The sequence below is a fragment of the Arvicanthis niloticus genome, chromosome 18, assembly GCF_011762505.2.
Source record: "Arvicanthis niloticus isolate mArvNil1 chromosome 18, mArvNil1.pat.X, whole genome shotgun sequence".
Lineage (NCBI taxonomy): Eukaryota > Metazoa > Chordata > Mammalia > Rodentia > Muridae > Arvicanthis > Arvicanthis niloticus.
Genome location: NC_047675.1, coordinates 22,708,514 through 22,723,825, shown reverse-complemented (window position 1 = coordinate 22,723,825; position 15,312 = coordinate 22,708,514). Strand labels below are relative to the sequence as shown.

The 15,312-nt window shown below is 40.2% G+C and overlaps 1 protein-coding gene across 3 annotated transcripts in view; it reads left to right on the top strand.

Moving 5' to 3' along the window:
* Positions 1–15,312, top strand: part of Csnk2a2 (casein kinase 2 alpha 2) — a 39,802-nt gene that overhangs the window by 10,969 nt on the left and 13,521 nt on the right. For 2 of the 3 annotated variants that reach the window (XM_034522553.2, XM_034522554.2), the window contains exons 3-5: positions 28–129; positions 3,606–3,656; positions 11,395–11,454. In XM_034522553.2, the coding sequence (XP_034378444.1) occupies positions 28–129; positions 3,606–3,656; positions 11,395–11,454 (213 nt within the window). The remainder of the gene's footprint in view (positions 1–27; positions 130–3,605; positions 3,657–11,394; positions 11,455–15,312) is intronic. The other variant, XM_034522555.2, reaches the window with a different exon arrangement.

Here is a 15,312-nt window from a genome sequence, read left to right as displayed (position 1 = left end):
ACTTCTGATTACTCTTGTGTATTTAAGCCAGTGAAGAAAAAGAAGATAAAACGAGAGGTTAAGATTCTGGAGAACCTTCGTGGTGGAACAAATATCATTAAGCTGATTGACACTGTAAAGGACCCTGTGGTAGGTGCCTGGTGGCTGGGGCATGTGCTAGTGGATTGGGTTGGGTTGTTTCACGCCCAGGACCTTGTGTGGTACTGCATAATGGGCTGATGGCATTGGTAATTACTGCTGAGGGGTTGAAAAACCACACAATGTTCACTCTCAGTGGTAAGCTTGCTATCACCATTAAATGGAACCTAAATATATGTACATAGAAAAATTGCACTGAAGATTTATCCCCTGTTTCTTTGATTTAGCCCACAAAGGTTTGCTAGGTAGCTCCCTGAAGCTCTACTTTTGTTGCTTTTGAAAATCTCTCACTGCCAGTTTGCATTCTCTTACCTCACTCTAGTAGCTTGATCTTGGGAATCTCTGTTGATTCTAGTGTAGAGAACTAAACAGGTCTCAGACCACCAGTCCTTTGAAAAAGAAGCCTTACTGTTTCATATTGCTAGTCCTTAGTTCTGCATCAACCACAAGCCTCTCACATTGTATATGTGCAAATAAAAAAAATCTGCATATTTTTACAACTAAAATGCTTTTGTTAAAATGCTTCATTTGGGGCAAGATGGCTCAGTAGGTATAGGCACTTGTCACACAGGCCTGGTGACTAGAGTTTGATCCCTAGAAACCATGTCGGGGTAGAACAAGAGAGCCTGTTCCACAGAGCTGTTCTCTGACTCCACATGTGTGCCAGCATACACATGTGTACATACATATACACAATAATAAAAAATTTTTAGAAATCATAAAATAATATTCTTAATTTTGACCTATCCTAGGGTGCTATTCCTTTTGTTTCTTCCCCTAAGGAAAGCATGGCAGTGTTTGATTGCCTAGGCTTTGATCCTTGAGATCACCTTCCTGCCGCTTGTGTCCTCTTGCTGCTGTCCACCTGTTCTATCTGGTTATCTCCCTGTTCTCTATAGAGTAGGAAGCAGGTCTTTGCTTGTGTATGCTGAGGACATGCTCATATTCTAATGGCTACTTGAGTGGCTGCTGTGGGCCAGGTGCTGTGCTGAGTACTTAGCAGCATTACCCCCTTTAATCCCCGCGATGTTCCAGGGGATCAGTACTGCTGTTGTCAACATCATACTGTAAGGAAACAAAAATCAGCAAACATTAAGTGATTTGCTCACCTGCACAGTAATAATATAGGGTGAGAAAATATTTTTTTCTTTTGGAACCTGATCAAGGCTGAGAAGGGGTTGTTACATACAAGTTTGTAACTGATTGTCATTAAATAATATATCCTATCCTGCTTAGTTCAGATTGATAGCTAGCCCAGAACTAGTTAATGCTCAGGTTAAAATGGGTTTGTCCTCTTGAGAATGTAAATTCACGGGGTGTGTGTGTGTGTGTGTGTGTGTGTGTGTGTGTGTGTGTGTGTGTGTGTATGTGTGTATTCTTACTGTTTGAGAGAAAAATGGGTATTGCTTACTTAGCACACACACCATACCATACACAGAAAATGTAAATTTATGGGTATAGCTGAGTTGATAGTGTCTGATAGAGTTTGATCCCTAGAACTGCATAAATTAGGCAAAGTGATTTGTGCCTATAATCCCAGCACACAGAAAATGGAAGGTCATTCTCAACTACATAGGGAATTTAAAGCCAACCTGAGCTAGACTCTCTCCCTTTCCCTCTCCCTCTCTCACCCTCTCTCTCCTTTCTTGTTTTCTCTCGCTCTCAAACACATATACACACATATAGACACACAAAACTTAAGACTTCAAGAGACGGTACTGGGGACTAAACCTAAGGGCCTTGCACATATTAGAGTCAGTACATGGTTTGTAAGGCCCCCTCCCCACTTTCTCTTCTCTCCTTCCTTCCTTCCTCCCTCCCTCCCTCTCTCAGTTAACTGAAGTTACTGATACCTGACTTAGGATTTGTAACTTAACCTGTGTGTATAATATATGAGTTAAGCACAGAATTGGAGTAGGACTTGAGAGCGGTTAAAAGCACATGTTCTTTTCCAGAGAGCTTGAGTTTTATTCCCAGCACCCATGTCAGGTAGCTAAGAGCCGCCTGTAACTCCAGCTCTAGAGGGATCAGACACTTGGCTTCTGTGGATAGCCGTACTCACCTGCAAATAGTGAACACATACATATACACATAATTTAAAATAAAAATTCTTCTTTTAAATTGATGCAGGCAGAAATGGAAAGGGAAGCCTTAGCCCCTGAATTTAAGAGGATTAGGCTTACCGAGTCTGTAGAAAAGTTAGGTTCTTGATGAAAGTGTTAGAATCATTTGTTCTTGGTGCTACTAGAACTCTGTGTTGCCCAGGTAGACCTGTGTGTGTGCTATGGCCCACTCCCTAAGAACCTTGAGCTAAAGTTCTCAGCAGTAAAGATTTTTAGATGAACTTTTATTTCTATAACCCTAAAACTCCTCCTTTTCTTCCAGTTTTGAAACATTATTTATGCCAATTAGCATGATTTTATTTCACCTAAGTAAACCTTATATTTGAAGCTCTAGATTTTTCCAAGGAAGTATTACACTGAACACTTTTTGTGTGGAGAGTTTGTGTTGTGTGCTATGTGCTTTATGCATATGTGTGTGGGGGGTGCATGTGTTTGGAAGCCAGAAGTCTTCTCAATTAGGCTGAATGCCCACTGAGCTTCTGGGATCTTCCTGTCTCTACACACTTGAGTGGAGTTAGAATACCCAGCTTTTACATAGTTGGGGATTTAGACTCAGGTCCTCTTGCTTTCACAGCAAGTGCCCTTCACCACTGAGCCATCTCTCCAGCTAGACTACTTTTATAAGTTTGATTACACTTGTGTACTCTGAGCCCCGATGATCTTTTAGGAGCCTAAAGAGACAACAGATTCTGAAAACCTATAAAAACTGTCAGATACATCTTGCTTGCTCAACCATGATCAAAGTGTGCAGCTCTTGATATAGGTGGAGACTTGGGATATTGCTGAGAGTAAATCTTAATGCGTTGTTCAGAGCTGCTGCTGAATCATTTGGGGAATAATCTTCCTTTTTAAATGTTTATACATACACAGAAGTAAATAGTATATATATACTGTGCCCTGAGCATGACTGAACTTTAGCAATAGTCACCCTCATGCCATCCTATAACCCTGCCCCTTTCCTAGCTCCCACTTTTATTTTATTTTGAAGCAATCTAGACATATAAATACTTCAAAAAAAGAAAAAAAAAAAAGATTTTCAGACCTAGAGAGATTGTTCCACATATGAGTACTTGATGCTCTTCCAGAGGCCTGAGCTCAGATCCCAGCACTCGTTTCTGTCAGCTCACAGCTGCCTAGTACTCCAGCTCCAGGGACTCCAGTGCCCTCTTCTGATCTCTTTGGAGATGGATACACAAGAACAAATCTATCTAGAAAAACAATAAGAAAACTTAGGCTGTCTCTGAATTAGGAATCCCCTTTTCATTTGTGAGGTTTGAGGGTGGGACCCTGCAAATTGCATTTATTACTGAGTATCTAAAAAAAAATCACTGTTCTCTCTTTCAGTCAAAGACACCAGCTTTGGTATTTGAATATATCAATAATACAGATTTTAAGGTGTGTATGCTTCTTTCTGGCATGGGGTTAATGGGGGTAGGAGGGAGTGGCTTGGGTACCATTTGAACTCTGAATCAAAGCACTCATGGATATTGTTGGTGAGTCACATGACAATTTGGATCCTGAATAGTGCAGACCTTGGTTGGGGTTCTTGAATCTGGAGGAGTTATTCATGCTCTTTGACTTGCTTCCTCAAGCAGTTAGCTGTACTGTGGAGTCCTCTGTGTAACAATGAGATGCAATGCCTCATCTGTAACACACTTGTTTCATACAACACAGTTTTAGTGGGTGTTAACTTTGATTTTTATAACATCTGCCATTGCCGAAAGGAAAAGATAAGTGGAAAGAGAACTTCTGTATAAGGAACCATTGGATTGAAGCTGCTAAATATGTTTATATACACTACAGCAGTTGATAGCAAAAGCCCACTGAGAGTCACTGTTGTCACAAAACCTTGTCCTGGGATGCATATATTGTCTTATTTTTTTATCAGGATATACTATTTTAAACTGAGGAGTGGGTGGGTAGGTTGGTTGGTTTGTATCTATAGTTTCTGTATCCATGGGTCTGTGTATCCCTGACCATCCTAGAACTTGCTCCGTTGACTAGCTAAACTCAGAGATCCTCCTGCCTCAGCCTACAGAGTACTGGGATGTACTCAGTGTATGCCACTGTGCTCAGCTGAAGCATTCTTTGAAGAGAATGTTTTAAACATTGAATGATTTTTGAGACACTCTATCCCAGGCCTGCCTGGAATTCATCATAGCTTTTTCTACCTCAGTTTCCTGAGCACTAGGGTTATAAAAATAAGCAGCCATGTGCAGCTTTAAACTTGGTTCATGGATCTATTTTATTGTATTTATTCATGAAGCCTAAAAATGGAGCCTACTAATGAGGTTTGTGGTGTCAAGACATATGTAAAGAAAACTTTTTTAGAACACAGTTTGAAAACAATATAAAAACAAAATAGTGATGTTGATTTCCAAGGGTCTGAGAGGACTTGTGGGTGATTACAACTCTCTGGCAAGGAATCAGACACTTGTGAATTGTTGAGGAAGAGGCTAGAGATAAAACCATCTTGTCAGATGTGTCCAGCATTTGTGTGGCAGGTGAAATGAAAGAACCTTATTTGCATATATAATTTTCCTAGCTAATCTCTCTAAGGGTATCTAATGAAAACTAAAAGGATACATTTACTTAAAACGAAGTAGTGAATTTTAGAACTTTCCTGTATGTAACAAATGTTTTCATTGTAACTCCTTTACAGGTAAAAATCAGTGACCAGCATTTTGTGTTTCTCAGAAGTGGTATCTGTCAGGGTCTGTGGGGAGTTAACAAATTCTAATGTCCTGGGAAGCCTATTTCTCTGGGATCTGAACCTTTAAAGGGGGTGTTCTGAAGACATGGATAGTCTTTTAAAGAAAATCCTTTTGAAGGATGTGCTTTTAAAGAAATCATGGGAATCAGTCATTTTTGAAAGTTGCATATTTGAGAACATCTTTTATTCCCCTCACTCACGTCTTCACTATAATTCTGTGTTGAATTCCTGATCTCTTCTGTTTTGAAGAGTTTATTCCAGTGTCAGCATTTGATCTAAAGATTTCTCTTTCCTTTTTCTGGAAGTGTTTAGGAATTTCTCTTCATTCCCAGTCTTCTGAATGTTCAAACATGTGCCTTCCTGTGGGCGCCTTTCATCCTTTGTTCTAGATTCTTACTGAGCGGTTTCCCTCTGAAAGCTCATGGCTTCCCATATTTTCAGTGTTCTTTGATTTCTCCCCCCTTTCTTCTTCTCACTGTCTAGAATATAATTCAGATGTTAGACTTTGTATTTTAGAAGTCCATTTCCGTCTCTGAATTTTTAAAAATAGTTTTCTGTTCTCTTACACTTTATATAATATCTGTTTCCTCATAGAAATGGTTGCATCTTCTCCCCGTTCCATTCGTTTCTTTTTCTTCACAATTTCATTGTCTCTGATAGTTGCTGCTACTGTTTTGAAGTCATGCTCTGAAAGGCAGTCACCGCCTGTGGTCGGATACCTTGGCTGTTGAGTCTTACTGGTCTCCAGTGCTCTAGGGTCTCATGCAGATTTCAGTGGTGTTGGTGTGCTAGCTCACAACTGCTGCTTTCCAATTGCTGTTTGCTCTCTTTCAGACATAGCTGGGTCTGTCCATTTCTGGACCTTCTGTGCATCTTAGTTTGAAGCTGTGTGGGCTCCTCACTGTTTGCCTGAACTTCCAGCTTTTTAAGTCTATAGTGTCCATGAACATGCTTTCTGACTTCAAACTGCTGTTTCGCTCCCAGTCCTCAAGTCTGTCCCTCTCAGACCTGTAACTTTAGAGGACCTTCAGGTGAAGCAGAGGGGTAGGAATCCCCTTTGAACATTGAGCCATGCTATTTTGGTCAACCTAAAAGAACACTAAATATCAGGTAGCATATGTGTTTTGGAAGGGTGAATGATGGCTCTTAGATGGTTTGTATTCTAGGTAGTATGACAGATCACCAATTTGGTGATCTGTTCATCTTTATTTCCTTAAGAAGGATTTTTTTATTTTGTCTTGTGTGTACCTTAATGGACAAGTCTGGTTTTCCTTTTCATCGTTTTCCTTTTACTTTGAAATGTATTAACAACAGGCTTTAAAGTACTATACAGAGAGTATTTGACCTGGCTGAATGTCAGGATGACACATCAGTGCCATGGCTTATGTAGTTGCTCGGTGATGGGTGTTTACTTAGCACTTACTTCCCTAGCATGACATGCCCAGGGCCGAGTTCAATCACTAGTAGGACACAACAAAACAAAAGCAACAGTGCAATGTACACAACTTGTTTGGTGATTTTTATTGGACCATTGGTAATCAGCTTTGATCTGTAAGTTTCCTTTCATTATGGAGATGTCTCATTTTGATATCTAGGTTATATTGCATCTATAAACTAAAGTTAGTTTGGGTACTTTTTCTTCACTGCTGTCTCTAAACACGTACACATGGTGTATAAATCTAGGCGGCTCTCTTCCTGACTTTTTGTTTGTTAATGTTAGATGACAGGTTTTGAATTCAAGATGCAAATTTTGAACCTGTGGGCTATGGATTTTCTCCCAGACTTTCCACATAGTGGCCACTATCAGCCATTGCCCAGGTGGGCCAGTCAGTGTGTCCATGTCTTGCTGTTCTATCCCATCGATAGCTTCATCTTTTTGCTGAGTCATCTTGTAGCTAGTTGGACATTATCATACTTGGTTTCTCAATGTGCTGTTAATGGAACCTGAGCATTTACCTGTGTAGTCACAGAATACAAGAATACAAGATTTAAGAGACATCATGTTTGAGAACATATGGTTCAAGATCAACTGGACATTTCAAAAAAAATCTTTGTTGATTCCTAATCTGATTGTACTTGTGTCCAGAGCATATGATGTATCCAGGTTGTGCATCCCTAGTCTAGAAATGTCAAATGTGGATTGTTTCACAGCACATCGCCCCACAAAGTAGAAAAATGGGAACCATGTGAAAGTTTTTAAACTTTTTTTTTTTAACTATTTAAAATCTTGAATAAGCTGATGTGATGCCATTAATCTTACCACTTGGGAAGTAGAGACAAGTAGATCTCTGTGTTTGATGCCATCTAGAACTACATAGTAAGACCCTGTCTCAAAAGAAAAGGATGAACTTAGCTTTGTGGTTTGTGGCTATGAAACAAACGGATTTTGGCCAGATGTTGTGTCTAGGGCCTCTAATCCCAGCACTCAAAAGGCAGAAGCCAAGGGGAGTTTGAGGTTAACCTGGGCTACATAAAAAATAATCCCAAAGCAAAACCATGAATGAATTTTATGTTTAGACTTGGGTCTGAGAACCAAGATATTTCATTATGCTGATGCAAAGATTCTAAAAGCTGAAAATTACTGACAGGAGAAACACTTTGGGTCCCAAGTACCTCAGATACCCAGCCTGTGTAGTGCTGGCTCTTTGGAATCTGTTGGTGTTCACTAATTCTAATGTGGTCATGTTTTAACCATGACAGTTAGTTCTCTGTGACCGTAATCATTTTCCCTTGATGTTTGAGTTCATGGTAGAGGTACTAATTTGGTTAGTTCTTCCTTTAAAACCACCAGCTGTTTTCTATGTGTCAAAGTTAAACAGTAAAACAAACATAGTAGCCCTTTAAAAGATAAAACTTCTTTTTTTAATGGCAAAGTCATCTCTAAGAGTTAAGAGTGACCACTTGACAGTGTATACCTCAACTTGAAAGTTCTCAAGAGTTGGATATGGAAGCACACATCTATAATCCCAGTGCTTGGGAGACCGAGATAGAAGAATTCTAAGTTCAAGGCCAACCTGAGCTATATAGCAATTTCTAGCTCACCTTGAGCTGCATAGGAAGATCATGTCTCAGAACAAGTCTAAAGGAAAAGGTATCTGTTGAGACATGTCAGTTTTTCTGTGCATTAAGTAAGAATGTTATAAGCACTGGAGAGATGGCTCGGTGGTTAAGAGCATGTCTGCTCTTTCAGAGGTTCTTGGTTCAATTCCCAGCAACCACATGGTAGCTCACAACCATCTGCATTCATGCATAGGAGTAAGTGAGACCCAGTGTGGCCATTCCTTGGCTGTCTGTGACTTAGGAGACTTCAGGCCTGGTTATCAAATTGCAGTGTCTTCCATTCTCTTCCTCAGACGTAGGGTTTATTTTTAAAGCCCAAGATATATTCAACAAGGCATCTTAGATTACTCCTGTAGTAGAACTGATTTCAGAGAAACATGAGTGTGGTTGAGGCTTTGCAGCTGAATTGGGATGGGAAGGAGGTTTTTTCCTTACTACTTTCACTTTATCACGTGTAGTGTGTGTGCATGCATATACACTTGTCGTAATGTGTGTGTGGAAATTGGACTTGCAAGAGTTGAGTCCTTTTTTGTCCATATGGGCCCTAGGGTCCTATCTTACTCAGGTCATTGGGTGTGACAGCAAGTGCCTTTACATGTGAGCTCATAATCTTCCGGGAAACATAGGCTTGGTTTGTTTTTGATAAATCTCTTTATGCAAATATGCAAACTGTTTACTTCCTGCCAGTATTCTGCAGTTGCTTGGTTAATAATATTCTCCACATAGCTGGAGGGAAGATGTGGTTCTTACAGAGTTTTTCTTTTTGGCTTCCCATGGACTCTATTAGTTCTTGGAAGATAGGTTCTGTTTTGTCCCACTAACCGGTAAGCATTATAAAAGCAAGCGTGGAGGAGCTAGACCTGCTATATGTCTTACTATATGAGGATGTGGCTTAAGGATTTGGTAGAGGAAATGGGTATACGTCACAGCTGTGCAATGGATCCATGATGTATTATATTTGGGAAAGTGGGGAGAGTTCAGAGATCCTGAATCATCACAGTAGTGCCCACCATCAGCTGAGGGCCCCTGTTTCCCTCATCATATGTGCATAGCCAGGCACTTATGCAACATGAACTCAGAATTCTAGGCAGGAGACAGGTTTTGTTCACAATGGTAAGGATTTATTCTAGAACTCCAGATTGCTGCCAGTACCTGGTGCTAATTCTAGGGAATCAACTGAGAATGACTGTGCTTTCTGTGAACACCTTAAAGCAGTGGTTCAGAACCTGTGCGTTGCAACCCATTTGGGCATTTCATATCAGATATTCATGTTACAATGTATAACAGCAGCATAAGTACAGTTAGGAAGTAGCAACGAATGTTATGGTTGGGGTCATCACAACATGAGAAACTGTATTCAAGGGCTGCAGCACTAACCAGGAAGGTTGAGAACCACTGCTTTAGAGGGAGATAATGGCATGGCCTAAGATTCAAAGAAGGGAGACTCCTGGTCCTCTGTAGAAAGCTGATGGGATGCTTTGAGAGAGGAGCACTGGAAAGGACAGTGGAGGGCAGATACATGTTGGTGTCTTCAGAGAGGGGGGTTCTTGGAGCCCATGGTGGGGATTATAGCAACAACTACTAAAAGAAGCCAGGTTGCCCTGGAGAGGCCTTAATTAGAAGCCCAGGCGGTTACTTGGCCCAAATGGAGCTTAAACGTCTCCCACCAAGAAGTCCTGAGGGAAAAGGAGGTCATGGTGAGTGGTGGCTAGCCATTCAGGGCTTTGTAATGGAATAAATCCAAGCACTGTTGTGTAGGTAATACCTTTCATATTCAGTAAAATTGGTACTGGTTCGAATAATCAGAAATACTTTGTTGACAGTCCAAGGACATTTTTTTAAATGCTACAGGCCCTTTATACTATGAGTGATATAGATAGTACATGATATGAGAAGAAAAGCCTTTTATAGATTAAAGGTTCAAATAAAATAGCCCATTGGTTTCTGGAAATAAAAATCTTAGCACTCTGAGAGTTTGTGAATTTGGTCTTTTCTCTTTTCTGGGCTATTTATTGACCTCATGGTTCAGTTTAGCACAGCCTGTACAATTGATCTGTCTCACCCAAGTTGGTATCTAAAGCTTAGACCTGTACATCCTGGTTGCAAGTTGTGACAAAGTACTAGATAAGAAAGCTGCTTTAAAGCACAAGTCTGGGAAGACAGAAACCTTGGGTTTGGTCATTAGGAAGCTGAAAGTCCCTGGCAGAAATGGTGAGTTAAGTGTGCTTAAGTACAGCTCAACTCTCAAGGGCCGCCAAGGGTTGAGGCCCTAGCAGCATAGCAGCTTGTGAGTCTAAGCCAGCAGCTATCTGGGGCCAATAGAGCTACATATTCCTACTAAGCTAGATGGGCAAGTTATTCTTCCCTAGAGGCCAAAGGGGTTGGGGGTGGCCTTTTCTTCTACACCTATGCTTGGAAAACACTTCTTATTAGTTTCATTGTCATTTTTGCTGGTAAGCAGTTTTATTTTCCTTTTTATAGAATCTCAGTGTATATTCGTTCTGTACTCTATGTGTGAGTCTTCTAACAGAATAAAAGTTTAAAGCCTTTCCAACTAACTTTATTTGTAGAAAGTGCTACCTAGATTGACAGGAAAGGAATCTTACTTGGAACTGATTATCAAAGGTGATGCATACATACTATCTGACTGGGCTTGGGTACTTTAGTGGTCCTGGTACTCTTTGCCAAGAAATTGAAATTTATTTCAATCCCCCATGAGGTGGATCTCTGGATTATCAGTAATGAAAGTTTCCATGAGTATGGTTACCTTGGCTTGTGGTCATGTTTGACACTGTTGTCTTTTATTTTTTAAATGCCCTATTTTATAAATCCTTTTTTAAAAATCAGGTATTATTTGTGAAATCTTTTTTTTTTTTTTTTTTTTTTTTCCCCTCCCCAGCCTGGAATTGTTTGGTGGAGAATAGTGTAGATTTTTGAAAGTCTCTTGCTATCTCCAATTGTCTCACTTTTCTTTTGTTTCTCTTACAAAATCTTTTATTCCCCTAACACTACTCTGAATCCCCTGGAGTAGTTCTCCAGGTGTGTTGTGTATGGGGTGGGCTCAACTTGCAGTAGAATAAGTGCACAGTTCAACAACTTGGACCTCACAGCAGTGTGGCCGTGATTATTGAAATGGTGGAACACTTCATTGAAGTGTTTCCTCGCCCAGAACTCTTTCCTTTCCCCCTTCTCTATTGAAGGTGGAAATGTTGGACTCCTCATCTTTGCCTTTCCAGGTCAGGCAGTGAACTCATGGGTGTCTATAACTTAAGCACTAAGTTTGCAGGGGAAGGCCAGTGTTAAGAATAGCTGAATATTGTCAGATTAAATTAACTTTCTGCTTTCTGAAATCTGTTTCAGCAACTCTACCAGATCCTGACTGACTTTGATATCCGGTTTTATATGTATGAACTACTTAAAGTAAGTGGCATTTGTTGATGGTGCTTTTTCCCCCGGGCTTGTTCTTTTGAGAAGATTTTAAAAATAATAGAGAACTCAAGCAAAATATGTCTTAGTAGAGAACTTAGTGAGACTTAAGTTCTGATGAGAATCCTGTTGTGACACCTCACAGATTTTCAATAAAACTTGAAAGATTAGCCAAACAAGGGGTGCAGGGCCATTATACAAAGTTCACAACCCCTTGTGTGTGGCTCTTGTTGGCAGTTGGAGATTTTTTTTTCTTTGCCAGTTAATTAATCCTAGTTTTCTCTATGATAAGTGACCTCAGACTTAAAAAAAAATTTTAAATGGCTTTTCACTGCTTATATTTTCATGAGTAACTTTTTTTTTTTTAGAGTCAAGTCTGCCTGACTGAGATGAGATAGTCTGGGTTGGGCTCTTATACCTGTGTGATGTGGCCTGGGGTTGCTGGAAGAGTTTGAGGTCCTGTCTTCCAAGTAATAATGAGAGAATGGGAACTTTAATGTGCAGCCTGGCAAAGTCAGTCCTGTAGTTGGCCCTAAACTTCAATGTTTGTTGAATTGGTTGGTACAAAATGTTTGTTGGTTGGGTGGGTTATTTGGGAGGAGTAGAGGGTACAATTGGTTTTTTTGTTTTTCAAGGCAGGGTTTCTCTCTTGGAACTCCCTCTGTAGACCAGGTTCCAGGATATCCTCAAACTCAGAGATCTGCCTGACTCCGCTTCTGCCTCTACCTCCTGAGTGCTGGGATCAAAGCCAATTGCCATCACCCGGCAGTTACTATTTCTTGATGGGCAAGTCATGAAGAGGGATGTATACATAATTGGCAGATATTTGCAGCCAACCTTTTTTTTTCCCAAAAAAAAAGAGATTTTTTTTTTAACATCTCTTTCTTGTATGAGAATATCTGCACCTCATCTTCATTGACTGGTTACAAATACCAAGTACTATAAAACTGAACCATTATGCTTTCATTTGTCTTGATGAACACTGCAGTAAAGCACTATGAACCAGACTTGTGTACCGTTTAGGGTAATGGATCACTGAGAGCTTAATAACAACTGTGATCTTCCCCCAACAAATACATCATAAATACAGAATTGGCCAACATGGTGGCACATAACTTTAATCCGAGCACTTGTGAGTAGGTAGAGGCAGGCAGATCTCTTTGAGTTCAGTGCTTGTGAATGTCAATTAATTGCCAAGATGGGGATTGTATGGGAACTGAAAAACATCACTCAAACAAAATACCATGTTGAAGCAAGGCTGGACTTGGGGAGTAGAAGTTTGCAGATCTGGCTTCCTGAAATGAATGTTTTCCTTAGCATTGTTCTTGAGTGATCTGCCTGTCACTAGAGCCAGAATGCTGGGCTTCGAATTCACCAGTGTCTGTTGAGCTTTGTGTTAGTAAGGATAGACAGCTTGACTGGCCCACCTTTCCTGCGCAAGTGTGCAGTGGGAAGAAGTTTGCCATGCTACGAACATCCCTCTCTCAGGTCTTCCAGAAATCCCCACACCTGCACTGGGAGAACCACTGTCCTCCCCTCCAAGAGCTCACTTAAGTCAGCTTTCCAGTCTTGACTTTTTTAAGCTAGCATGAGCTAGATGAAGACAAACCCAGCATATCCGCTCTCAGTGCTGGTGGCCATTGTTGTCCAATGATGGCAGTGATCTATCTCTTCCTGCTAATGAGGTAAAGAATCCCAATGGACACTTGAAAATAGATCTTTCATGTCTATGAGCAGAAGCTGTAGCAGATAGGAAAACTGAAGTACCCCTCAGGGAATGTACAGGCATATTCAGAACACATGGTGTGTCTAGCCAGGGGACCCTGCCAAGACCTAATCATGGGTTTTTGGTTTGATTTGAGGTTTTTGGGGGTTTTTTGTTTTGTTGTTTTTTTGGGGGGGTTGGCTCAGCCCTTGGTTCCGTGGTGTATTTTTTATATCCAAGGTATTGTCTGAATTAGAGCTTTGACAAAGACTAGATAAAATGGAAGAAATTAACATTTTCTCTTAGAAAACAGGAAAAATTTAGCTCTCCAGGGTTTATATGATCAAATTCAGGGGTGTGCCCTCATGGACCCTAGTTTCATAAGACAACTGCAGAGATGGAATTGAATGGGAACTATGAAATTCTGAGTAAACAAATACCAGTTGAAAGAAGGCACAAGAGCACATTGAAATCATGCTACATCTATTGTAACAAAACAAAAAATGGAAATAGAACATAGGTAAAGTAAATCAATCTTAAGTTTCCTTGGTATTAGGTTGTAAAACCTCCAGTCAGATGTCCAGTCAGATCTATCTTAGCTATTTAAATTAAGCAATACTAAGAATTCTGTTATCTGTATGACACTAGTCATATACCAAGTGTTTAGTGGCCTTGCATAGCTAGTGACAAGTTATAACTTTAGATGGTTAACTTTGCTGCAGAAATGGTAATAAAGACTGGTAGAGAAATTATGGATGTCACCTTGTCCCCAGGTTCTATATTGCCCATTCACCAAATTCAGACTAAAAGCACCAGACTGTTTTGTTGCTGTAGGTCAGGGGGGCATATTTTTGGCATGCTGATAATCCTCTGTGGCATAAAGATGCCTGGGATGGTGTCCTTTTTAGTGTTGCTGTTTCCCAGCCAGGAGGTACTTGTTATCTAGAGTTACTTCTGGTTATAGCTGGAGTGGCTCAACTGACGCCAGTAGGTAGATGTCAGGTATGCTGCTAACATTCTTTTATCAGGATAAGCTCCCACATGAAGACTGTTCAGTGCTTTTTACACCGAAGGTTCTAACTTTGTGGTTTACAAAGATGTTCTCGCGTGTGTGTGTGTGTGTGTGTGTGTGTGTGTGTGTGTGTGTGTGTGTGTGTGTTTTGAAAAAAAGGTGGATGTGGTGAGCATGCTGTAATGCTGTAATCCCAATACTCAGGTGTCTTGAGCCAGGAGGATATTGACTCTGAGGCCAGGCTAGGTACAGAAAGAGAGTAACCTGACTGAGCTATCTATCATTAAAGGAAAAAGGCATATTAATGCAAATTTAAAGATAAAAAATTTAAATCAACATAAATATAGACTGACCAATAAACACATGACAAATAATTTGTTTCATCACTAATAAGGAAATGCAAATCAGAAACACATTAAGACACTACTTTAACCCACCTGAATAGCTGTTATTTAAAAAGGATGTGACAGGTGTTGGCCAGTGTGTAGAAAAACTGCAAGCATCATGTGTTAGACTTGAGAAAACAGGCAGTTCCTTAGAAAGTAAAGTTACCATGCTTCAAGGTACTTCTAAAATCTACCCAAGACAAATAAATGCAGATCCCAAAGACTTCCACGTGATTACTCATTGCAGCATGTTCTCAACGGCCAAAAGTAGAAACAACCCCTGTGCAGCAAACTAATAAGTTCATAAAAGTATTCAACCTCAAAAACGCAGTGAAAAAACGGAGACAAAGGACCATGCCATTAGGAATGTCCAGCCGAAAAAAATCTCAAAATCAGATAGCAGATCCAGCAGTGGCTGGAAGTCACTTGGCATTGGAATTAGGTCCTAAGAGATCTAAAGTGTGGTAGCAATGGTTACAGGGTTTTCAACTTACTAAAGATCATGGGCTTTCAACACATAAAAGCCTGTTATATTGACTCTATTACAGGAAATAACTTTCTCTCAGAATTGTATTGTTGGTTCTTAAAAGCTAAGTGGCTCAGATTTTATATTTAAGTAAAATGTAAATGCTTTTTAATTTAAAAAACTCCCATGCCTAAGGCTGCCTTGTTAAAAGATATATTAGGAGATTATTCTAGAAGTCCCACACTGGTTCTCATTCCTCCTTTTTAAAGCAACCTTCAGCCTG